The following is a 26,832-nucleotide window of genomic DNA, read 5'->3' as shown; positions in this document are numbered from 1 at the left end:
AAATCCGTCGGGGCCAAACGTCCTGCCGCTGGCTTGTTGTGGAATTTTGGAGAAGGTTTGCCAGCTCAGGGGTCGTCCTCGCCATCTGACCGCGGTTCAAAAGTACGACGTCCGTCCCAAAATTGCCCTAGTGTTGCTTTAAAACGGGAAATTGATATAATAAAACTAAACTAAACTAAGAAAAAAAATCGGCCCATTATTGCTGAGTTGGTTCTGGTTAGTAGTGAGAGATTAATATTTACAAACTAGTATTTGAATTTGGAGCCCTGATAGTAATATATGGGGAAAAAAGGGCCTTTTGATACTACAAAGTAAAAAAGAGGCTTATAATTCTCGATTAGTTATGCTTTAAAAATGTAACCTCAAAGCCGGTGCGATAAAATGCATAGTATTTCAATAAAAACCGAAAAAGTTTTCGAATAAAATAAAATCTTATTCATTAAGCCCGAAAAAGATTTTTAATATGCCAAACGAAATATTAAAAATTTGAAACTGCTAAAATATCCAACAGGGCAGCAAGAGAAATGCCAATAGTTTTAAGAGACTGTTTAAAAGCAAATATCTGCTTTCACATATTAACACTAAACTTATCAATATCAGTCAAAAACCGTCCAGGTCTATACTGATAGTAGTCTTACAAAAGATTGTACTGGCAGCGGTATTTATATTAAGCCCCCCACCTTCAGAATATAATAAAGCAACGCAATCCTAATACTTGCTCCGTCTTCAGGAGCGAGCTAATTGTGATTAATGTTGGGCTTCATGCTATTTTATCTTAGGATTGTGATTTTAAAGAACTATGGATTTTATCGGACAATTGCAATGCACTATAACATTTTAGTGGCTGCTACTCTACAGGCGATGAAACCAGCGTATCTGTTCTACTCAAACTAAGATCTCTCAGAACTATGACGTCCGCCTTAAGTAAATCCCGCCACACGTCAACATTAGTGGTAATGAGGTCGCTGAAAGATGGACCAAAGAGGGTAAGGATAATGAAACGGCTACTGGCTCTTCGCTTACATATCAAGAACTATACTCAAATGAAACATCTAAACTCAAATTAATATGCCGTATTAATTCAGGCGTTCCAATGGTACACGGGAACATTCCCTGGCACTGTGTGGGAAATCAAATGTGATCGTGGCTCCCAGACTGCTCTGGCTAGACTAAAAAGTGGCCATCTTAACTGTCTTTCCTTTGAAAGTGGTAGAACAATCCATCTCACTTGTAAAAAATTCTGTGACCATCCGGATTCACCGGATCACATTTTGCGTTCCATCGGACTTTCTAAGAGAGACTTAACATCCGATCTCCTTCTTATTATAGATCTTTTGGCGGTCAATAACCTACTGGAGCTGATCTGGCATATGTCAGATCTTCTGAGGATAAGCAACAACAACATATCAGTCTTCAACATATCAACCGCCTTCCAATGGCAGTCTATTTAAGTGTTGATACAAGTAGTTCTAAAAATTACTAAGAAGTGAAAATGAGGATAAAAAAGTTCGAGATGAAAAAAAAAAGTTAAATGTGTCTTTGATAGAAACGTGCAAGTGAGATTTAATTAAACAGTAAATAGGCGTATTGTTTCGGGGGAAGAAAATAAATGAATGCAATTATATATTAATACTAGCAGACCCGGCCACTCGTTGCTGTGGCTAAGGTTTTTGTTATATTACATAGTAGTAAACTATTCAAGGGAAACGGTAGGAGAACACCAGTCATGGTAACCACCATGCTTTTTTACACAGATGCCATTTGTAAAAAAACATGGGGACCTCCATGATTGATTTTCTACTACCGTTGATATTGAGCAAAAATCAATAAAAAAAATTAAAATTTCTTTATTTTTTGTATTGAAGTTTGTAACAAATGAGTACATTACAAAGTTGTTAGAAAAAAACACATAACACTTAAACTTATAAATGAGGTAGGTAGGGCAGATAGTTTTAAATATTTGACAATAATGTTTATTATTTTGAATTATAAATACTTTTAATTTCAACTTAATTCAGCACTAATCGGTGCACAATATTTTTGGTTAACCTGTCTTTAGCTAACACAAATAGATTTGACGGTTTTCCTACACGTGAACATACAACATATAGTTGCCCATGAGAAAAACATGGATTTTCCAAATCTAAATCACAAATGGACATTGTTTGGCCTTGAGACTTATTTATAGACATGGCAAAAACTAAACGAATTGGAAACTGTAACCTTTTGAAGGATATCGTAGATTCTGATGGTATCATCGGAACACGTGGCAACAGGACCACTTCTCCTTTAAACTTTCCAGTTAAAATGGTAGCTTCAAGTATATTTCCGGTGATCTTTTTGATGACCAAACGCGTACCGTTACATAATCGTGGTGGATTCAAATTACGCAGGAGAATAATAGGTGAACCAATCTTTAATCGAAGGTTATGTGGTGGCATTCCAGGTATATCTAGTGAATTTAAAAATTCAATTGGAAAATTTACACTATCATTTTCATCAACAACAGTATCGATTGATTTAAAAGACATCAGATCGCCTGGTAACAACTGTTGTATTTGGAAGTTAATTTCGTCAACATCAACATTTTTGGCTGACAAAATAGCCCGATCACTGAGCCAGTTATGATGCAAGTAATTACTCTGTATATCCGGAAAAATACTCTGAATCAATTCATTTTTTCCCTGAAGAACAGTGCAGAAATTGTCTGGCAGTTTAATGCATTGCGTATTTGGTTGCAGTTCTATTTTACCGTTCCTAATATCTAGTAATTGTTCAGAAAATATTTGTGCTGATGGATCATTTTGCAATTGTACGCGCATGTTTATGGCCAATCGAAGTGTTTCAACACTTCGCCATCAGAATGATTGTTTTAAACATGCATTTTAATTAAAGATTGTTGAACAATGAAGCACTAATAATTAAAATGCAAGAAGAATTCCACTGTATTACTTTTACTATAATATGAATTCAATTTATACTTCAGTCTAAATAATACGTGGTCGGCTTTGCTAATACCAAAAATTGAAAAAGTAAGAACAATTGAATTTCATTGTATTGCGTTTACTACGAAATAAATTTAACTTATACTTTAGCCTCAGCAACACGTGGTGGTTATGCCATTAAATTGTAGCTTATGTGAAACGTTGGTACTTTTAACACAGCGCCATCTGTTAGAATACTTACCCAATCCAGTCAACAGATATCGCCATCTGTTAGAATCGGTTGGAGCTAACAGATAATTGTGATTGTCAAATAATGAACAAATAATTTGTTCCTTCTTAATACCTTCCTTCTTAGTATAAACCCTTTATGATGTATAATAAATCCTCTAACTTCAGTGATACAGATTCTGGCTTCCTCAGCTTAAAGGAAAGATTTTTTTTTTTTTTTTTAAATGTTCTATATTCCGCACATGAAGTTGTCATGAGATTTATTCCGTCATTGATACATTTGTCTGTTGCAATAATTCAAAATTCATTTACAAAATGAAATCAGTTTCAGAAAATTTATTAAATAATGATAAGCATTGTAGCTGAAGTGAACGATAGCTGAGTTGATGATAGCTGACGTAACTTGATACGTACATGCAGTTTATTATTAAAGAAATGAAAAACTGAAACGATTATTGTAACCATTTTTTATTATCATATCTTCAATAATTTATATAAAAAAAGATTAAATTTCATTTAGCATACAAATGAGTTAATATTTTTTTATTATCCGATTAGAGGAACTTATTGGCTCGTTCACTTACCTTTTTTACGATATCCTTAACAAAAGAAATAAAATCATTTAATTGAAAATTCAATGAAGGTGTGGTGGTAACATTATAAGCCAGTTAACAACTTCCGGAGAAGAGTGTACACTTTTGTCTAGTGGCTTTGTTACTCGGCTACGAACCCTAACGTTGCGAGTTCGAACCTCAACCTGCACAAAGGTAACAAATGTTATTGCCGTGCAACATTTTTCTTAGTAAACAGTCAGATAAAGAATCGGAATTCATTCAAAACGAAAAGTAATAATTATCCGTGTGCACCTCCAAGTATTTTTCCAAACTTCTTTATAATTAAAAAAAGCAGAATTTTAGTATGTTATATTAATCAGTGATCCGTTAAAACGTTTGTAATTAATCATTTTCAAATAAAATATCTTATTTCTGAGAATTGCCACCGTGCACAGTAATACAAAATTCAAACATAAGATCGTGATACGTTATCCGTTGCAACGTATCAAATTTATTGTATGCATTAAAAAATAATTGTGGAAAATGATATCTTATTCCTGAGAAACGTTTTCGGACAGGATCATAAATAATTCGAACATTCGGATTCGAAACGTAACGCAAATGCGTGAGTTTTTCTACGCCAGTTGGGGTAACGCTATGCAGATTAGAAATTTTTAATTTCCTTTATTCTGTTTTATTTTAATACAAAAGTACTTAAGAATGAATCTGAAAGTTCGATTAATTAACAATGTTTAGTTTTAAATGCATCAAACATTAAGAAAATAAATAGAATCGTTTCAAATAATCAGCCGAAAAATCTTAAGCCTAGCCTCATGACTGTTGGGAAAAAAAAAAAAAAAAAAACTCAAGCCGTACTCATTTGGCGATGGAAAAAAAGAAAAGATTTTTTTGGCGGGAAAGTTAGTTTTTAATTAATAATTAAAATTCTAATTATAAATTCAAAAAAAGGGCTATCCTATCTTTTAAGTTAGATCAAACTGCACACGGTGTGCAAATTTGATTAAAATCCGTTAAGTAGTTTAGGAGTCCATCGCGGACAAACAACGTGACACGTAATTTATATATATTAAGATTTTCGTGAAAAAAAAAATCTAAAATCAATTTATCTTCATGGAACTCCTTTTAGGAGATACAGCAGATTTTAATAGTGCATTTAATACCTATAGATCGAAAAAAAACAAACAAAAAAAACGTGTGCTGAATTTTGTTTGATTCTATCTAGGGCTGTGGAATTAAATAATTGTGAATAAAGCAGCTTTCACTCGAGGCTAACTATTGTGCTCAATAGAAGGTGACGCTTACTTTAGGAAGATCAAGTGACCACAACGGAACAACCATTTGCCATTGTTCTCCCTAGGACAGCTCTGAATTTGACAACCAGAAATGTGGAAAGGAGAATTCGTTACTGGGACTTTTTCTCAGATTTATGCTTTTCAGTGTGCGTTTTTGATCATTGTTACTTCGTTTGTAAATAAAATAAAAGAATTGTTTGACATTGGATTGGTAAGTTCACCAAGTCGAATTATTAAAAACAAATTTTACAATGGATCGGAATTTCGAGATAAAAATTAAAATCTTCACAAGCAGTTTGTCTTCCTTTCGAAAATGTAAAAAATGCTATAATCAAATCCAATTTTGTAGTGGATATAGATATCAAAAATGAAATGTTTGAGTTCAAGTTTGGTTAATCTGAACTGACTGAAAGTGCAATTTGCAAACACAGGGGATTAAATGGTAGACTGTTTTGATGAGATTGCCTTCGAATGTAGTCAAGTATTTAAAAAGGTCAGAAACGTATTCTTTTAAGAAAGCGATTTATAAACAATGCATTCGTCGGAATTTCAATAAATACTGCAGCAATTTTCCCTAATAAACGTATGAGTGAGTTATTTGCCTATTAGTAAAAATAAACTAATCAATAAATGACTCGAACATTTATTTATCTCTTTTTATGAATTCTTTTAAATTTTATTTAATTATCTATATATTTAAATTAATAAAGGGAACCAGTGGCCCAACCTTTAACCGTTGGTTCAGTTCTGATAATTTTGTCTTCATAGAAAAGCTCTTGACCTCTAGATATGCCATTGAGGGTCACCTGTCGTCATTCTGGTTGCCAGTTGTTTAACCCTCTAAACAATTAATTATTTTTGAAAATAAACAGATTAATGAAGGTACTACTGATAAAATAATAATATTGGTTCATTTGATATATTAATTTTGTTTAATGTTAGATTTACGGCTGGAAAAAAAAGAAGCTCTAATGTTAAATATATATGAAAAAGATACAAATATTCGAAATATTGTTATTGTTATTTGTTTATTTAAATTAGTTTTATTCCAAAGTCCGAATATTTCTAATATTTTTATATAGTCAACTTCTCTTTCATTGAAGGGTTCATTACGCAAGCATTTTTTTTTCCAGGATTGGGGTTCGGAATATCCTGGTTGGTAGAACGTTGGATTCGCATCCATTGGGTTGTGAGTTCGAACACCGTCGGCCTAACACTCTCCGTGTACATGGTAGCTGGGCCGCGCATAAATCTATCGTAGTCACAAAGTCTCCAAGTCGAGACAATGCCAATAGGGCACTGAATCAGAGATAATCTTTTTCTGATTCAGGTCTAAATTACGAACTGTGGTAGAGTAAATGAAATGTATGAATGATGTCCGCCCCGTTAAAAGGACTGTGGCGCAGGAGTAGCTAAGACATATTCTTGGCTCTAGACGGTGCTACTGAAACAAGAGTCGCTATAACTCGGCTAAAATTCGCTGACTTCGTCAGCTGGCTTGTCTAGGACAAGTGCCATATGCAACAACAGCATACATTTTTGAAATTTTTGCTCTAAAAATCACTATAATACCTTGACAAACTTGACATTGTATAATCTAGAGTTCTTTCTAGTAGCGCAACTAAGGTGCACAATATATAAAATATGCAAGTACATGCCTATATTCAAGTAGTGTTAATTGACGCACACTATTTTCGCAAATTTTATGTGTATGAACACGAATATGCATGTCGATTCCTGTATCGACTGTTATTTGCATCGCAGTGTTATATAGACTGCAAAATCTTGTTAAATAATAGTTTTTATGTTAAAATTAAAAAGAATTAAGATTTATGTATCAAAAATCTCAATTTACTGTACTCCTTAAAATAACTTGTTTATTAAAAGTAAGTATACAACCAATCTAATAATCCGTAAATCTAATGTTAAAAAACACTATTATTTAAAGCCTTTAATGGCGAACTTCGCTGATGTCTTCCTGGTTTTATATAGTAAGTAGAGAAATCACTACATTTTTAAATTTATCACGAATTAGTGCTAGAATTAAATTGTATTTGATTTGTGGTAACCTGCTGAAATTGGTAATTGTAAGAAATTAAAGTTTCTGACTTCTGATCTCTTTTCCCGCTTTCTAAGAAGTGTTGCTGCAATCTCTGGTTAGTTGAAAATCAGTCAGTAATAGGAAGAAAAAAAAAGGGGGGGGGGAACTCGAGAAACACCTGTGAAAATATACCTGCGCATATGCATGCGCATATGCATGGAGGTGAAATTGATCAATATAGTTTAATTGGAAAAGAGAATGTTGTGTTAAAACTGTTGTGTAAGTCTTTAAAACATTGTGATTCATTCCAGTTGTTGGCTGCAACGTGTAATACTTCTATGCCATCATAGTTCCTTTTGTGTTTACATGCGAACTGCGATTGCCAGTTAAAAGTCCTCAATAGACTTGTTTTGTGAAAACTGTAATATCGTGATCCTGACCTATCAAATAAAAGATTAACGTAATAAAACTATTCTTTTATTCACAACCTTATATATGTACAAAAAAAAATCTTGCTTTCATATAGGTTAATGTAGTTTACAAAAATCACATAAAGTTGAAAGTTTAATTACGAAATAGTTCCTCGGTTAAATAGGAGAATAAGTCACAAAAAAAAAAAAAAAAAACGCTAACAGGCTCTTAGCTCTAAATGGCTACTTCAAGGCCGCTCCAGAGATCCACCGATCTTTATCGGGTGGACCCTAACACAAAAACCTGAATAACACGGAGCTTCTCAAAAGTCAGGAACAACTTCTCCAGACTCTGACGTTTCTCCGAATTCCAACTCAAAGCCTTTCTCTCCTCTCCTCTCCTCTCTTCTCGTCTCTCTCGAAACAAACTAAAAATAAATCCCGCATTTTATTTTCTTCAGATATTCGCTTCCGATTTTCTCACTTGTGAATTTGAGTTCCCTATCACCCAATTGCTGCTCAATAATGCTTCCTCAATGGTCTTCACTACATGGTTGGAGTGTCTTTTAAGGATCCAACTTTGTAGCTGACCCCTCTGGAACACATGTTAATTATAACAATTCGCAACTAACATCGGCTAAAGTCCACCTGGGTTTGACGCTTAACGGAAACGGTTGCTGGTGATTGACCGTTTCTTGATGATTTGAGGAGTCTCTTCATAAGTGAAAAAGTTTAGATTCTGGATGTCTTGACGTTCTTCTCCCTTGAAGACATGATGGATCTATTTAAAACGAAGAGACACACATTTGCGTCTCATCACCTGAATATAACAAATGATCAAACAAAATGATTCTACTAATGAAAAGGGTCAACATTTGGCGGTCCATATGTACTTTGTGTAAGAAAACGGGTGCCGTTACATTTGGACGGAATGCCAATTATCATGAGAAGGAAAAAAGAGGAAACGTTACATTACTAATTTACTGGAAGCACATGTTTCACAAACATTAGATCACTAATGCTACAGCATTATTTTTCGAATTTCTTATTGAGGAATATGATGCATGTGCAAATTTCCAACATTTGATTGATAACGAAGTACCTAGAGGTCGACAAACTTCGACTTAAAAATATGATTGTTAAACAAACATAGGCGTCAAAATATCTCTTTAAGAAAGAAAGAAATGCGGGGAACTATTAACAATTAACGCCTAATATCTTTAATAAAATATAAATACTTATAACTAATAGAATTTTCAAATGCACTTAAAGCAGTGGTTTGTTAGTTTAAAAACAAACGGTATTGGGAAAAAAAAAAAAAAAAAAAACTGGAATACAATTTTTAGAAAATATTAAACGAACGTCCGAAATTTTGTTTTTAACATCGCTCAACAGGTGGCAGTTATCTGGATATGTGTTTATTTTCACACCTATGTGAGGTAGTATATATTTTATCTTTCAATAAGATGAGGTCTCATCCCGTTGGAGTTGGGGGAACATTTGAAACTCATTTAAATGAGGAGATTTCCACAACGCTGGATTGGTCGAGCAGACACACTGATTTGCCCTTCGTCCCATGGACGCCAAGATTCCTGAATCTTACCTAATGTGATTTCTTTTTATGGTGTTGTTTGATATGTTATGAAAGTTTCACACATCGAACATTTTTAGTTAAAAATAATTGGAATGATTTTTTTTTTATTTTAATGTATTACTGATTATAGAATGTACAGGGTGGCTATAAAATAACTTTCCCTGTTTGGCGGCATTTACAGCTAAAACGAATAAACGGAATGAAATCACATTTCATATGCAGACCGTGGAAATTATGCAAAGATGAATTCAGTTGGAAAAAAAAAATTAGTGTCAAAAGTTGTAGATAGAAGAAATACTGGCGCTGCTGTCATGTACGAACAAGGACATTTGCATATGGGGATGGATTATGTAAAATTCCTGGTACAAGCAATTGGTACAAGCAACTTTAAGAGATTAAATTTTTAATTTAATAATTTTCTGTGAAGGCAATCTGAAAGGATCTCTATTCCATGATACTTAAAACTTGATTGATTTAACGCCTGAAAACCTTTCTTGATTTAATATCGCGTCTTAACATCAGCTGCTGTTAAAAACAGAATTTAAATAATTTTAAAATTTAAGTAACGCTAATGTAAATTTTCGTAAAAGAATTTAAAGTTTACGTACTTTTAAAAGAACGTGATTTTTTTCTCCCACTTTTGAAATTAAAAGAAAACTGGTTTTGTTTGATATCTGAGTAGTTTATAAAATAAGAGAAAAAAATATGCAAAAGTAGTTTACAAACTAATAAAATGTGAAGTTACAACACAGCGGAAGTCAGTAGATAAGTGAACTGCATAATACTTTTTTACGCACTTTGATGTCAGGTAATTTGACTCTATTAGAATGGTTCATGTACACAATAAAAAGAACAGGGGTTATTCTATTAAACTTACCCAGCTTTAACATTTTCTATTCAATTTAATGCAAGAATATTTTCTTGAGAGAATCATATATATTCAGTTTGCAGATAAGGGATTTATGTGGAAGTAAATACAACTAAAATCCCTGAGGAACCAAATGGTTCAAAAAGGTGGCAAAATACAAAATACAAGCAATAGTGAATTCGACTTTAATAGTGTGAAAAACGCATTTATAATAGATGTGACCATATAATAAAATGGTTTAATATTTCAAAAATAAATAAATAAATAATAAATTAAAAAGTAATCATTAAAAATTGTGTTTAACCCTATGAGCCCTGACCGCCCCGTTCGATAGGAGCCTAACTCAGGCGTTTAGATCAGTTTACAAAGTGAAAAGTATTTCTCGACGAGCGTTCATCTAACTTCATTGAACCTCCTCAAAGCGACTGATTCAGGCCCCTGTCGTACGGGGCGATATCGGGAGATCAGGGCTCATAGGGTTAAATTAATTTTTAGAAACTGATTAAAATCTGAGGTACTTTTGTTCGGAAATGGAGTTGGCATCAATAAAAAACATACACTAACGAAAAAAAAAAAATAAATCCCGACACCAAGAAAAAAAATTATTGTAGAGTAATGAAACTTGGACAATGCATTTGTCTAGTTAACATATTTGATTGATTAAATTTTCAAGATCGCAGGTTAATTTAAGCTCAAGAAAATGCATTTCAAATGTGAAATGCTGTTAATTAATGACCGGTGTAACTTCCAAAATTTTGAATACAAGTCTACAAACATGCATGCATTGTGTCATAAAGGTGCCAAATGTCACTTTGTGGTATGGAATTCTATGCTTGTTGTACTTGTGCACTCAAAACTGGGACGGTCAGTGCTGGCTGTGGGTGATGCTGGAGTTGTCGTCCAATGATATCCCATAGGTGCTCAATTTGAGACAGATATGGTGATCTCGCAGGCCAAGATCACATGTCGATACTCTGTAGAGCACGTTGCGTAACAACAGCGGTATGAGGGTGAGCGTTATCCTGTTGGAAAACTCCCCCTTGAATGCTGTTCATGAATGGCAGCACTACAGGTTAAATTACTAGACTGGCGTACAAATTCGTAGTCAGTGTGTTTGGGATAATCATGAGAGTGCTCCTGCTGTAGCAGGAAATTGCTACCCAGACCATGACTTCAGGTGTAGGTCCAATGTGTTTAGGCCGCAGACAGTTTGATTGCAGACGTTCCCGTAGCCTCCTTCTAACCAACACATGACCATCACTGGCACCAAGGCAGAACTGTAAACACAATAGATCTCCACTCCGTCCACCAATGAGCTCTGTCTTGACACCATTGACGTCGCAAACAGCAGTGGTGTGGAATGCACGCTACAGGGCACCTGGCTTGGAGCTGTCCTTGAAGTAACTGATTTCTAACAGTTCGTTGTGTCATTGTTGTACTAACTGCAGCTCAAATTTCTGCCGCAGATGCAGTACGATACGCCACAGCCAAATAAAGTGGTCTTCCCTCTCAGTAATGCCACGTGGCCACCCGGAACCTAATCTTCTTGAGGCATGATCATCCCTTGACCACTGCTCCAAACAATCATGCACAGTGGATACATTCCAGTCAAGTCTTTCTGCAGTATCGCGGAAAGAAAATCCACCTTCTCGTAGCCCTATTACACGACCTCATTCTAACTGGGTGAGCTGTTGATTATGGGTTTTTCGTCTTCCTAAAGGCATTCTTGGCTAACATCAACTCAATAGTGAAATTTCAAAGATAAATAATGCTCACAAACTTTACAGCACGCATTTAAAGCAATCCTGATTAGCACGTTCTGAATGACGCTACTAGTGCCACACTTATGCGCAAAATTTGAATCGATGTCATTTTTCATATGTATATACACGCCTACCAAATTTTATTTAACTAACACAAGTCTTTCTTGGTGTTGGGATTTTTTTTCCGTCAGTTTATATATATATATTGTTGGCGCCAATAAGTCAGCAGAACGTTCCGCCTACTAATTTTGTAGCGCCACCAAGTGGCGAAATGATATAACTTTTTAATGTGTGTTGAGAATAAAGCAATGGAGATACAGTTCGAGAGTTTGTGTTTCATTTATATGTGAATGAGTTTTATAAAAACTAAGCTATTGTGGGCCAAAACCTGGTCCGTCGAGCCAGAGACGACTATGCATCTATTGTATAGTGATTCATTATTTGAAATGTGTGATTCATTAGTGGAGATATCGGAGATGATGACGATACTTGGTGCGAAAATACCAAGAATGAGAATTCTGTTGTGGATAACTGGTCTCGAGTGACAGCAGTCCCAGCAAAGAGGTATGATCAATATTATCCTATGAGTTATTAACTAATTAATTTCCCAAGATGAAATTAATTTTGTTGAGTTATTACTAATTTCCCGAGATGAAGTTAATTTTCTTGAGTTATAATTAAAAAACTTGATAAGAGTTATAAGAAACTTGATATAAGATATTAAGAAACTTGATAAGAGTTGAGTTATAATTAAGAAACTTGATATTTAGGTAGTATGGATCATGGGGAAAAGAAAACTGCATTAAAAAAATTAGTTCAAATTTCGACCGATAGATGGCGGTTTTCATGTACGATAAAAATTATGTAAATTTAGAATAATTTAAAAAGCTAGTACTCACTGCCGCAAAATCATTCTTCGCCATGTGGTTAGAGAAGAAAGGAAGAGCTTTACTGTTAGTTGTTTTATCAGAACAGCATAATTTGTCATAATTACAGGTGCACGTTACCGCGACCTTCTTCAGCAACAAGTCATTCTTGTGTTACAAGAACGAGAATGTTTAAGGACTACTGTCTTCATGCAAGATGGTGCACCACCTCACACTGCTCGACCAGTGACGGCATTGCTTCGTGCCCGTTTCGAAGATCAACGGGTAATTTCAAGAAGTTTTACAACTACCTGGCCTCCGCGTTTTCCGGACTTGAATCCCTGTGATTTCTGGTTGTGGGGATTCCTAAAAGATCGTGTCTATGGATGAAGCATACGGACTCTGCATGAATTGAAAGCAAGTATAACACGTCATGTTGCTGAAATTGATCGAGAAACCCTTCGTGCCACTGTTGAACAAGCCATAACACGCTTTGAACATGTGCTTGACGAAAATGGAATGCACATTGAACATATATTGGAATTAAATAAAGTTTTTAAATTCCAAATTGTGTTTTTTGTTTTTCATGCGCCGCCTTCTCACCTGGTGGTTGAAATTTGAACTAATTTTTTTTATTGCAGATTTCTGTTCCCCATGATCCATACAACCTAAGTATCAAGTTTCTTCGACATCCTTCCACTAAAGTGGACACTACGTAGGTCTAAACAGGGTAACTTTAACTATAACCACCTTGTATATTGAATTTTGAAAAGTAGTTTTAACGCAATATGTTCTTAATATATGAAAAAAAAAACTTTTATCCTTTCTAAAGGCGCGTGGCAACTTTTTTTAATCTTTTTAAGTACTACTATACAGAATTATTTAACTAGCCATATCTGATATGAGAATTCCACTCGCATGCTTTCAAAAGTTCATTTTATTTTAAAATATAAATTAAGAAAGCATAAATAACACAGAAAAACTTTCATTTACAATATAGACAAACATATATAAGACAAGATTTGTGTGTATGTGTGTTTATCATATTTTGGTGGAAGGCATTGCAGATTTATTCAAGATCTTTTATAGCAAAGAAATAATATATTTTTTTAATATTAATAAGCTTGCTTTAAAATATCACATAAATATACATTTAAACGTTTCAAAGAAGGCAAGAAAAACAAATTATCATTTACAGCATTTTTTTTTTTTTTAATTTTTATTTTTAATGGTTCCAATAAAACAAACTAAAAAAAAGTTTGCATTTTGTGATGCATTCAGATTTAACAAAATTTCTTTTCGCGTTAAAGCATTAACTCTTAAAACTTTGCCGTAAACAAAGCATTTAATTCTCATTTTATAAATACATAGTTTTCCATCTTGGCCATCTCTTTACAAATTCATGGGGCAAAAGTGGCGAATTTTTTATTAACATTGTATTTGCATATCATACTTTAGGGATCAAAATATTTTTCAAATTTATTATATACTAGCCGCCTTTGGCGACCAGCCGGTTCGCCAATCTTAATGTTCGTTTTAATAATAAAAAAATTTTATGCAATTCCTACTTTAATAGCTTCTTCATCAAAGTATTTTAAAACTTCAAATTTTGATAGACATAATTCACTCATAATATTATAAAGGCCTTCAGTCACAACGTAATATTATCTCTCTAATTTTCTGTTACCCCTCGTAGAATTTATGCTTTAAATTAAAGTGGAAAGGATATATTCATAAATAATAACCCATAATGATGAATAAGAATAATTTTAAAGTACATAAAAAATTAGTTGATAATACTTCGGTTTGGTTTCATTATTTATATGATGAAAAGAATATGGTGGCACAATGTAAAAAAATGTTCATGAGTTATTAAATTGAACAGAGAAAGTGCAAGCGGACTCCATACACATTTAAAAACGAAATATGATACAAATTTGTTAAAGACGAAAGAATTGAATTGCGATGAAGATACAAATTTAAACACAATTTCTAAGCCAAGCCATCAGGAATTTTAGATTATTTTGAAAAAGAAGATAATATGTATGAAATTATAATTAAAACGACAGCATTAAATGATTTGCCATTTCGAGTGTTTTGCACTTCTACTGAATTAAGAAAATCACTATCCGCCAGAGGTTTGAAAAATCTACCAACATCGATAAAAACTATAAGAACTGTTATAAACTACAGTAATGGTGTTCGCAATTCTTGGAAACACGAGCTAATACAATTAAAAATAAATGGTGAAAAATTTAGTCTTATATTTGATGAATGGACAAGTGTAAGAAATAGATGCTATTTAAATATATATATTCATTCAGAAAAAAAATTTGGAATATAGGACTTACACATGTCTTGGAAAGTATGCCAGCCGAAAAATGTGAAGTGCTTAAATCTAAATTAGGGAAACATGGATTATCCCTGAAAGAAGATATTGTATCCATAACGACGAATGGAGCAACAGTTATGAAAAAAAGTTGGGAAGTTGATTGATGCAAATCAGCAGTTGTGCTATGCTCATGGAATTCAATTAGGAATAATGGATGTATTATACCAAAAAAAATATAATAAAGAACAGAACTTAAATAGTGTGGATATAGAAACTTCGGATTCCAAATTTGAAGAGAGTAAGAGTGATATTGACAATGAAGATAATAACAATGTAATTGTTGAAGAAGATATTGCTAATGAGGATGAAATATTAACCCATCAAGAATTGCTTCCTATAATTTATAAAGTTCGAAAAATTGTCATGATATTTAAACGTTCCTCTACAAAAAATACCATATTACAAAAATATATACTAACTGAAAATAAAACAAAATATATGTTAATATTAGATTCTAAAACACGTTGGAACCGTTTATTCCTAATGATGGAACGATTTTTGACACTGAGAAATCCAATCCAGAAAGCAATAATCGACTTAAACCTGCAAATTAATTTTTCAGATAGTACATTCGACTTAATAGCCAGAACTGTATCGGTTCTACTTTCAATAAAACTGACTGTTGAGGCATTATGTCGGAGAGATTCTAAATAAATAAATAAAAATTAAGAAACCAAAATACAATGCAGAAATATCCAAAACTATCCGACGAAAAATCGATTTATTTGAAAATGAGGGATTTAGAGGTAAATACTTGGAAAAAGTATATCGCGCATTGCTAACAGTACCACCAACTAGCGTAGATGCCGAAAGAGCGTTTTGGACAGCTGGTAATTTTTGCACAAAATTACGTTCCAGCCTTAATGACAGTACAACTGATGCATTATGGTTTTTAAGATGGCCTTTCAAAAATTTGTAATAGTACCACAGACTGAATAGTGATATTTACACTTTTTTGTGATTTAAATAAATAAGATGTTCCTTTACTTTTTTTGTGATTCTTTATATACTTTATAAGTTACAAAATATTTTTTGTGATATTTACACTCTCTAATAAAACAGGCAAATAAAACAAAGAAACTCCTATGTTTTCTTCCTTTTTCTAAAATTTCTACTACCGGCATTAAAACCGATATCCCGGTATTAAGATCTAAAAATACCGAATACCGGTATTGAACTTTTGGTTCAATATTGCAATCCCTAGTTGTATTATCTCATATCTCAAATAATTAGAGATATTTGACTTATAGAAATACGTGACTTGGCAAAAAAAGAGAAGTTTATTGATTTATAAATTATTATCACGTGAGAATTTGAGGTTTATTTTGAGTGTTTTAGTAAGAGGTTTATGAAACCACAAAATGCAAGGGCAGAAAATTGGCGATTTATTGCTTTTGAGGCATCAATTTTTCACTTTTAGGGCAGTTAGAAAATTAAAAAAAAGATCATCACATTTGACGATTTATCGCCAACAAAAAGCTAACACTTGGGGCGAATGTCCGCCATGTCTCGATTCTCCTGTCTGACTTTATATATATATATATATAATATAATAATATAATTTTGTTAAACTTTGATTTTTCAATTTTTCTCGCTGGCAAAAAAAGTTTTGGAAGTTCGAACAATTTTAAGATATATATATATATATATATATATATAAACCAATCTTTTTTCGAAATATCGACGCATGCGTAATCTCGAAGACACATGATTATTTCAAGCCGGTTTAAACTGGCTAACTTAAATTAATTAACACAAACAATGGCTTAAAAAAATAATGATCTAACATGATAATTTGCAATTTACGATTGGAGATTTCAATATATATATAAAGTTCTGTACAAATTACTTTGAAAAGTCTTAAACTACATTTGTTACGAACACTCTGTATCTTTTTTACATACATCAGTAAATATCTGTTGAGATGTTCTTATTGACAAAACGTTTACTACATATCACAGGTATAGGATTTCTTCACTTTCAACAGTACTTCAGCATATGCGTCTTTACAGATGATGGAGAAGAAAATTTTTTACTATGTATGTCGTATGCGAATAATTTTTTTGTGCATGTGCCTCAAAAGCATTTTCAAAAGAATTCCAAGCGATATTGCTTCATTACAAATGCCTCATACCAATGGCTTTTCACTCACATGTCAACATGAATTATCAGAAAAATGTTTTACAATACATGTCATGTGCAAACTATTCTCGTTTTGCTAGTGTCTGTAAAAATGTCTAGATTTTGTTGCAGAAAATAAGTTTTATCCGAAACATCGGCAGTGGAAGGTTCCTCTTTTGTATGAGTCAATAAATGGGTTTTCAAACTCCCATTCAGAGAAAATGTTTTATTACAAACATAAGGTTTATTTTTCATATGCGTTTTTAAGTGTTTGTTTAAATTCGATCGCTGTGAAAATGCTTTATTACACATTTCACATGCATACGGTTTCTCCTTTGTATGTGTCCGCAAATGTTTTTTTAAACCCTGAATCTCAGAAAATGCATTATAGCAAATATCGCATGCAAACGGTTTCTCTTTCGTATGTGTCCGTAAATGTGACATTAAATGTGGTTGCTGAGAAAATGCTTTATTGCAGATATCGCAAGCAAACGGTTTTTCATTGGTATGTGTTCGTAAATGTGCCTTTAAATAATATTGCACAGCAAATGCTTTATTGCAAATGTCACATACAAACTGTTTTTTTTCCGTATGAGTCATTAAATGATTCTTTAAATGAGATTTTGTACAAAATGCTTTATTACAAACGTCGCATGTATATGGCCTTTGTTCCACATGGGTCCGTAAATGCACTTTCAAATAATGATGCTGAGTAAAGGCCTTGCTGCATATGTCACATGTATATGGTTTCTCTTTTGTGTGAGTCAGTAAATGCACTTTTAAACTTCGTAATTGAGAAAATGCTTTATTACAAATATCACATGGAAACGGTTTCTCTTTTGTATGAGTCAGTAAATGCGTTTTTAAATTTGGTTTCTGAGAAAAAGTTTTATTACAAATGTCGCATGCGTAAGGTTTCTCATTCGTATGAGTACGTAAATGTTTTTTTAAAATCAGATTATGAGAAAATGCCCGATTGCAAATGTGGCATGCAAACGATTTTGTTTTCGTATGCGTCCGTAAGTGATCCCGTAAACACCACTTTTCAGAAAAGGCTCTGTTACACATGTCGCATACAAATGGCCTCTCATTCGTATGCGTCTTTAAATGTCTTTTTAAAGTCTGTTTCTCTGAAAATGCTTTTTTGCAAGTCTCACAGGCAAATGGTTTCTCTTTTGTATGCGTCCGTAAATGTGATGACAAATGAAGTTGCCGATAGAATGATTTATTGCAGATGTCGCATGCAAGCCGCTTTTCTTTGGAATGTATCAGTAAATGAGTGTTTAAATTAGACTGATGTGTAAAACCTTTACTGCATATGTCACATGTATATGGTTTATCTTTTGTATGAAACAACAAACGTGTCTTCATATTTTGCTGGTGCGCAAATTTTTGACTACAAAATTCATCGGTCACCAGCTTCTCCATTATGCATATATTAAGCTTCTCCATTATGCCCCACCCGTCTTTTTTTTTCGCTCAGAAAAATGCCCAATTCCTAAGTCACAAATAAATACTGAAGAACAGCAATAAATAATAATACAATATAGTGCACATCTACAGAAGAAATTATCCTTTTCTATTTAGCGATGCTAGATTCCATCCAAGATATATCGCATGTTGCAGCAGAGAAGTGTAGATATTGGAAGGGTTTAACTTAGTCCTCTTGATGGTGGAAAATGTGATGACTCTGAATCTGTTTTCGCAAACAGGACACACTTCAAAATTAACCTAGGGTCTCCAAAATGCAAATTCGAAATCTAAATAACAACAACAACAATTAATGCAATTTTATATTCGTAACTATTGAATTTATCAAAAGACTAAAATAAACTACAACACTTAATAGTAATAAAATTAATTCTCAGATACAATATAATTAGAAGGGCATGTTTCAGTTTTGAAAAGAAAATTTTTTTATACATCTAGGGTTCCATAAGCTTTCATATGAAACATATTTTTTTATCGAAACTGGGATAACGGCCTCGATTGGTGAACTCTGCCGCAAGATTTGTCCTTAAGGAATGCATTAAGCAGTTTCATTATTATTATTTTTTTCGATTTCTGTTTTAAAAAAAATGTAGCGTGAAAAAGGTGACGGACAAAGCTTCACAGCATATCTATAGATTAAGAGCTTCCATATGAAACCAACATTGAACCAATGGTTCGATCAGGAGACAGGTTCATCTGTTTTCTTTATAAATTTAATTAAATAGATGAAAGATATAGAATGCACAAAATAGATGAATAGAAGTTTGAAAAGAGACAAAACAGAATGAAAATAAATGAATAAAGAATGCACAAAAAGATATAAATAAACTTTTAAGTCATTAATTGGTTATTTTATTTTTATTAATGAGCAAATGACTTCCTGACACGTTTATCAGGCGGAGGGATATATCCAGCATTTATTGAATTTCTGTCGAGTGCATTGTTTATATATCGCTTTATAAAAGAATAGGTTTCTAAACTTTTTAATACTTGCCTACTTTCGATGGCTACCTCATCAAAATAGACTATCATTTAATTCTCTAAGTTTTCAGTATACACTTTGACGAAATAAACGCCCCCTGACGCTTGACCGAAACGCAGAGGGTTTGTAATCCGAGAATCCTCCTAGAAGTTTGTAACCTTGATACTCAAAATTTTATAAAGTCTACAAATTTGTTGTAAAGGCCGTGAAATAAATTTCATTCAACTAATTCAAAGTTTTTTAGTTATATTTGCCACAGACAAAAAGACGTTTTTCATAAATGTTTTTGAACTCAGGTAGGTTTAAAACGTGGAGATTCGTCAAAATCTCGAATTCGAATTTTTCGAGGATTTTAATACTTTCTTTATATTTAGTAAACAAGAAAGTAAAAATAGTTGGAAAAAAAAATCTGATAACTCAAAGTAAGACTTAGTAAATTACATTACGAAAAGCTGGAATCATTACTATTAATTAATGCAAATTATTATTTTTGTTTACTTTCATAAAAAAGCTAATAATATTTCATTGGAAATATTATTTTTAAATGCATCATTCAGCAGAGTTCTGCTCAAACAATGTGGGTGAGATGTGCATCTAGTAGTAGGATAAAGAGTGTGGCATAACAGTTTATTGTGGAATAGATACTAACAGACCACAGTTCTTAAGATATAAATCGACTCCTTTTCATTTTATTGTATAATAAAAATTACATATATTGATTGAATATCCTAATTCAATCAATACATGTAATAATTTTATTTAATATTAAACTTGTTTTCACAGTATGACATTGATGTTGCTTGAAATTTAGAAGCATGGAAAAATTATTTTAGAAATTATAAGATTACATAGAAATTATTATAGAAATTACACGATTACACTAGCATTTTTTTTTCTTTTTTGAAACACTATTAAAGAATAAAACAAAAAAATGTTACAAAACTTTAGGCACATAATAATGTAATTAATGTAAAATTTATATATTAAATAAGATTGATTAATGAATACAGCACTTACTAACAGCATTTACTAACTAGTGAAATGTTGATATGGACAAGGAAGTTAGCGATACCAAAAATTCTCCATTCATTCATTAGTTCAAAAGTAAATTTCTAGAAAAATAATTTGGAAAAAATCAGCAAGTGCATATTTAATTGTTATGATTGTTTTCAAACAAGTCTAAAAGTAAAATCCATGGTTTTGGTTTGTAAAAGGAGTTAATGTGCTCTTATGTTGTATCTTTTATGAAGTCATCATGCTGTGATTTTTAGTGAATTGCCAGACATGTGATTTATGAGAAATCATATTACATTTGCAGCAATTCTGAAAAAATATTTATTTTATGATCTTATTAAACATTACTGGATTGTATCATAAAGACTGCTATGATGTTTTCTCCTGAAATACCTACTATTAAAAACCTTTTAAAAATTCTTTCGGAATAATTTTCATTATGACAAACAAACCTTGCACAGTATACATTTCACTTTACAAATACCTGACAAATATTCAGAATTGTAAAAACTACCACATATTGGAAAATGGTATTCATAAGCAATGTTCATTCATTTGTAATAGTTTAGATAGGATAACTATGCTAAATATAACTATGCTAAAACTATGAAATGATTAAATTTCAATGATTAAACTATATTACACATTTAAGATTTTATTAATATTTTATGTGAGTATTAAAATTAGTAAGAGAAAGCAGCTTTAATGAGAAGTAGTATATCTGATTACACAGGTCATTTAAATATTGGTGAAATTGTTGATAATTGTTAGGTAATCCAATCTATGCAAAACAGAATTTAATAAATTCTCTTTTCTTGTAAATTCTTTAAGCTCAAATAAATATATTTGTTAATATCTATGTATTCTTAAATAGCAGGAGACATTTTTCAACTCAGTATATGCAGTGTTAATATATGAACAATAGTAATTAAGATTGAAATGTTAGTTAAGAACTATTATTTTTGTCTACATTTCTCAAACCTATCAAAGCAATTCACCACTGTTTCAACTTAAGAATAAAGAACTTAAATAATAAATTTCACTTAAAGAATAAATTTTTAAACAGTTGATGAATAATAATTGAAAAATCCAAATAATAATAATAATAATAATTCAAATAGCAATACAATTATTCAATATTCATACATGTATAAAGATATCGGAAATATATTAAAATCGGAATATATATTTAGTTTGATCATATAATCACAAATGTTTCTCAAAGGACAAAAAGAAGAATTATAAAATAAGATAATCAAAATTCACCTATTTAAGTAGTGATCAGAGAATTCATTGTCATCAAATATCTACAAACTTGAAATAAAGAATTGGAGATTTATAGCAACAGCGGCAATTTTTTCTCGTTTTCAGTCCCAAATTTATTGAAGCTGTATGAGTATTGTTACCGTTTGTGAAATATTTCTGAAGTCGAAGGATAATTGCAATTAGTAAACAGAGAACTGTAGCTTACCGATGCCGGATAGCTTTTGTTTTGATTTGTGAGCGGTTTTTAAACTTTCATACACTCCTCAATTCCAAAAAATTATTAAATTAATTTTTTACTGTAATTAAAAATAATTTTTATTTTTATCATACTAAATTATTTCTATCATACCAATTAGTTCATTCAAATATATTTAATTATTCTTTAATTATATTATCAACTCTTGGGAATATCAGCTTCTGTAACTGAAATATCTCCAAACCTGTGTCAATCAAACAAACAAAAAATGATTCTGTTTACATTCAAGTCTTGTTTTGTTTGATAGTGCAAGAAATTGGCGCGAAGGCAACATGTCAGAAATGTTTACTTACTAAACGTAAAGTAAAAGTGTCACTTTGTACCCTTTTAAAAGAAAGAAACAAAATGGTAAGAAGTAAGCTTTGATTAATTCATATGTATTTCAGATTTTAAAAGGGTCTTTTTTTGCTACATATCATAGAATTGCTAACATTGCTTTGTAGATGAATAATTTAAGTATGGTTTCATTTGTAAAGTGAAATCAAATAAAAGGAAATTTAATTTATTCTCCTTTTTTTAAAAAGATACAATGCTTTTTTTTTTTTTTAGATTTGCTATGACTAATTTCTTCAGTCAATATTTTAAATAAAAGATTAGATAATGCACCATCCCAAATTCATAACACGTTCATCAATATAACATGAGGATGACCGCCAATGTTACATCTTACCCATGTTATATCGAATTTCTAAATTTAGCATGTCACTACTTGAGAAATTTAAAATTAGTGGCCCTACTATGTTTTCATGCCAGTCTAAGGAAACTGAGTTAATTTCATTATTCCAAAATTTTAATGTGAAAACAGCTTTTTTCTTTGTATCCTACTATCATTTATATAATTTATTAATGAATAATAAGAATAATTTCTGTTTATTAAATTAGACTGTTCAAATTAATTTTAAATCTACTTTTTGCTATTCATTTCTAATGATGCAAATGGAAAGATCCAAGATTTAGTACCTATTAAATAATATTAAAATTTACTATGACTAGGAAATTAAAATTTTGCTATTAATTTGAATATTGCATGATGATGAATTTTGTAATGGTTAATTAAATAAGTGAATTATGTCTATTTTATTTTATTATTTTTATTTATGCGCTAAACGTTTAGGAATACTTTTGAGATTAGATGCTCAAGCTGAATGAATGTTTAAATTCTGTTTTGTTCACAGATATATGTTACGGTTCATATGATTTATTGCTTTTTATTGATACAGTAGTAATAACTTATAGGAATCATGGATTTGTCAGTCGGTTGGTACTGGTTAAAGTAGCATAAAATGGATCATTTATATGTAAATACATACAGAATTTCCTGGTTCTAGTGATCAGTATTTACAATGATCAGATGGGAAAATATAAAGCACTTGCATTAGAATTGAATGTCAAAATAATAATAAAAAAAAGATTTAAAACAATGTTTTCTAACTTATTATTGCTATTGAAAATATTCTTTCATTCTATTATAAGCTGTCTTCTGTTTTTTTTTTTTTTTTTTTTTTTTTTTTTTGTACGTTAACAGCTGTGATCAGTTAAATGAAGGTCACATGTTGAGTTTGAAAGTAAAATTTGAAATTCTGAAGGAATATGAAGTTTTAAAACTAAATCATGAGAAGGCTGTAGGTATTTTACAAATTACCCACTTGTTCCCTTAATTAATTGTCTAAACATCAGAATGATACTATATTTATAGTCTGGAATATTGGCATTTTAGCACATAAATGAAAATGATATAGGAAAGTTGGGGACAGGGTAGTATGCACTGAAGTAGGAATTTCTTAAAGTTGAAAAAGACAAATGTATGACAGACAGAACATTCCTTCATAAGAAGACCGATTGCATTGAGGTCAATCCACTAGTATACTGTATCTTTCGGTGAACTTTATTCATATGAATAGTTTATCTGATGAATACTTGATAACTTAAAAAATGTGTGTTAGTCTGAATAACTTTTCTTCAAGAATTAATGAATTTTGTTTAAGTTCTGTTCAATATATTGATTTTTAAAAATTAATATGAATTATTAATCTGATAACTGATTTATTATTATTTTTTTCTGGCTTTGTTGTATTCCTACTGAATTGTATTATTTTTAAGACATTTTGGTAGTACTGATTATTCAGATTTAATGACCATATTGGTTTAGATCTCAAACACTCACTATAAGTGACATTCATTGTAATAACCAATCAAAGTGATTGATAGATAATTAACTAAACTAAACATCTACTCTAACCATCCTGAAACTCAAGATAAATCTTGCTGTTACTAGACACTATAATTTTTTTATTATTATTTAGAAGCATTTAATGATTTTAGTATTCGAGTTGTGAAATTGTATTAATTATTTAATGTTATTTAGATTTTGAAACTACGTTGTGAAGACCCTTGATGTATGACATTATTTTGAAGTATGCCCTGGTATTGTAAACATCTACTAGTCATTTAGCCTTTCTGATGTAAGGGAGAACTTTGAAAAGGTGTGCTGTTTCAATATCCACAAATCCAGGCTGTAACAGATCTTGGATGAAATTCAATCCAGTGAAATAAAAGGAATCACTTCTACAGATGTGTATATACATATTTTTTTAATGTATTTATTTGTTGTTTATTTGTATATGTATGTGAATATTTTCCTTCATCTACTCAAGAGAAAAATTTTATGCTTATAATTCCTTTATAGATCATATTCCCAGGAAATAAATTTAGACACCCATCTTTTGATTCTTATAATGTAAAACCTCAATCGTGTAAAACATTGTGCTGAAAAATTAGTTGCTATGTACCTATAAAATTTCATTTGCAAACTGAAGCTGAAAGATAATGGGGCATGTATATGAATTATGAACCAGAGTGCTATCAAAACCAGCTGTTTTAAGGAAGGACTTGATTATTACTTACATAATGGAGGAGTCACATGTCTCTGAATTTTCTAATCAAGCCTTTCCACAGCAAAAAAATTTAAAGGAAAATTTACTCCATCATGCAAATGAGAAACCTTATATTTGTGACATTTGTAATAAAGCATTTTCTCACCAGCCGAATTTAAGAAAACATATACGGATACATACGACTGAGAAATCGTATGCATGTGACATCTGTAATAAAAGATTTTCTCTGCAACCATATTTAAAAGATCATTTAAAGAGACATTTCCCACTGCAACATACGAAAGAGAAATTGCTTTCATGTCATATATGTAATAAAACATTTTTTAAAAATCGAAGTTTACAAATACATTTATCGAATCACTCAAAAGAGAAATTGCATGTGTGTGATATATGCAGTAAGGCTTTTACTCATCAGCACACTTTAAAAATGCATTTAAGAACACATGGAAAAGAAAAATCGTTTGCATGTGAAATTTGTAATAAAACGTTTTCTCGGCCAGCGGATGTGAAGGCACATTTACGTTCCCATACAAAAGAGAAGCCATTTGTATGTGATGTGTGCTGTAAAGCTTTTACTCACCAGCAAACTTTAAAGAGACATTTAAGGACACATACAGGAGAGAAACCATATGGATGCGAAATTTGTAATAAAACGTTTTCTCAGCAAACTAATTTAAAAACACATTTACGGTCGCATACGAAAGAGAGACCGTTTGTATGTAAAGTATGCAATAAAGCTTTCACTCAGCCAAATGTTTTAAAAACGCATTTACAGATACATATGAAACCGTTTGCATGCGACATTTGTAATAAAAAGTTTTCTGAAAATTCATGCTTGCAGAATCATTTACGGATGCATTCAAAAGAAAAACCATTTGCATGTGTCATTTGCTGTAAAAAATATCCTCGACTGACACATTTAATGGCACATTTACGTGCCCATACAAAAGAAAAACCATTTACTTGTGAAATTTGCAATAAAGCATTTTATCGGCCCTCTCATTTAAAAAAGCATTTGCGGGCGCACACAAATGACAAACCATATGCGTGTGACATTTGTAATAAAACATTTTCTCTGCATGCGTATCTAACAGCGCATTTACGGACACATGCGAATGATAAACCTTTTGTTTGTAAGATTTGCAATAAAGCATTCTCTGTGAATAGGAGTTTGAAAACACATTTAATGACTCATACAAAAGAGAAACCTGATATTGCTGATGTTTGTGATGTAACGTCTTTTCTGCAACACAATTTAGATATTTTTACAGACATGAATGAAATATAAATTACTTACATGGGACATGTATTAAGAAGATTTTTTTTTTTTTTTTTTTTTTTTCCATAAGCCTTGGTGATATGTTGAGAAAAAATCGTTTGTATGTTAAATTTTGGAGTAATTTTTTTTTTATTTGTAGTAAATGTTTTATTTTTGTTGAAGTTTAAATATATATTTGAAACTGTATATATTTGACAAAGCATTTACATATGATATTTTTATTTAACATATTCTTAAAATCAGAAATTAAATCTCAATTACTTATTCATACAAAAGTGATACAATATACTTGTGTTATTTGAATCAAAACATTTTCCTGGTGCAGAATTTAAAGACACAATTCATTTGCATGCTAAATACATTATAAAGCTTTTTCTGAAAAATCTTGTTTTTGTATTATTTACAAATACTTTTGAAAGAAAAAGCTTTTATAAGTGGCTTTTGCAGTAAAGCATTTTCTCACTAACCCCATTAAATAGAATATTTATTGATACATGCGAATGAGAAACCAAATGCAGGAATGTGATATTTTTAGTATAATATTTTCTCCCCCAC

The 26,832-nt window shown here is 31.5% G+C and overlaps 2 protein-coding genes across 3 annotated transcripts; one reads left to right on the top strand and one right to left on the bottom strand.

Annotated features, from left to right (window-relative positions):
- Window positions 1-16,804: 16,804 nt before the first annotated feature.
- LOC129972380 (gastrula zinc finger protein XlCGF57.1-like) lies at window positions 16,805-22,053 on the bottom strand. Of its 2 annotated transcripts, XM_056086504.1 has the most exons (3): window positions 21,849-22,053; window positions 20,586-20,680; window positions 16,805-18,855 (listed from the first exon to the last, which is right to left on the bottom strand). In XM_056086504.1, the coding sequence occupies exon 3, from the start codon at window positions 18,545-18,547 to the stop codon at window positions 17,168-17,170; it is 1,380 nt and encodes a 459-aa protein (XP_055942479.1). In that variant the 5' UTR covers window positions 18,548-18,855; window positions 20,586-20,680; window positions 21,849-22,053; the 3' UTR covers window positions 16,805-17,167. The 2 variants fall into 2 exon arrangements, with proteins under 2 accessions (XP_055942479.1, XP_055942478.1); XM_056086503.1 differs by lacking the exon at window positions 20,586-20,680.
- Window positions 22,054-22,316: 263 nt separating this feature from the next.
- LOC129972157 (zinc finger protein OZF-like) lies at window positions 22,317-26,324 on the top strand. The gene is made up of 2 exons (XM_056086176.1): window positions 22,317-22,452; window positions 24,470-26,324. The coding sequence occupies exon 2, from the start codon at window positions 25,012-25,014 to the stop codon at window positions 26,284-26,286; it is 1,275 nt and encodes a 424-aa protein (XP_055942151.1). The 5' UTR covers window positions 22,317-22,452; window positions 24,470-25,011; the 3' UTR covers window positions 26,287-26,324.
- Window positions 26,325-26,832: the final 508 nt, after the last annotated feature.

The sequence above is a fragment of the Argiope bruennichi genome, chromosome 6 (genome assembly GCF_947563725.1).
Source record: "Argiope bruennichi chromosome 6, qqArgBrue1.1, whole genome shotgun sequence".
Lineage (NCBI taxonomy): Eukaryota > Metazoa > Arthropoda > Arachnida > Araneae > Araneidae > Argiope > Argiope bruennichi.
Note: the sequence above shows the minus strand (reverse complement) of the source record. Positions and strands in the feature narration are given on the sequence as shown.

Bases quoted from the DNA above. Each gene is read 5' to 3' on its own strand.
- LOC129972380 (XM_056086504.1), bottom strand. From the start codon at position 18,547: ATGGAGAAGCTTAATATATGCATAATGGAGAAGCTGGTGACCGATGAA.
- LOC129972157 (XM_056086176.1), top strand. From the start codon at position 25,012: ATGGAGGAGTCACATGTCTCTGAATTTTCTAATCAAGCCTTTCCACAG.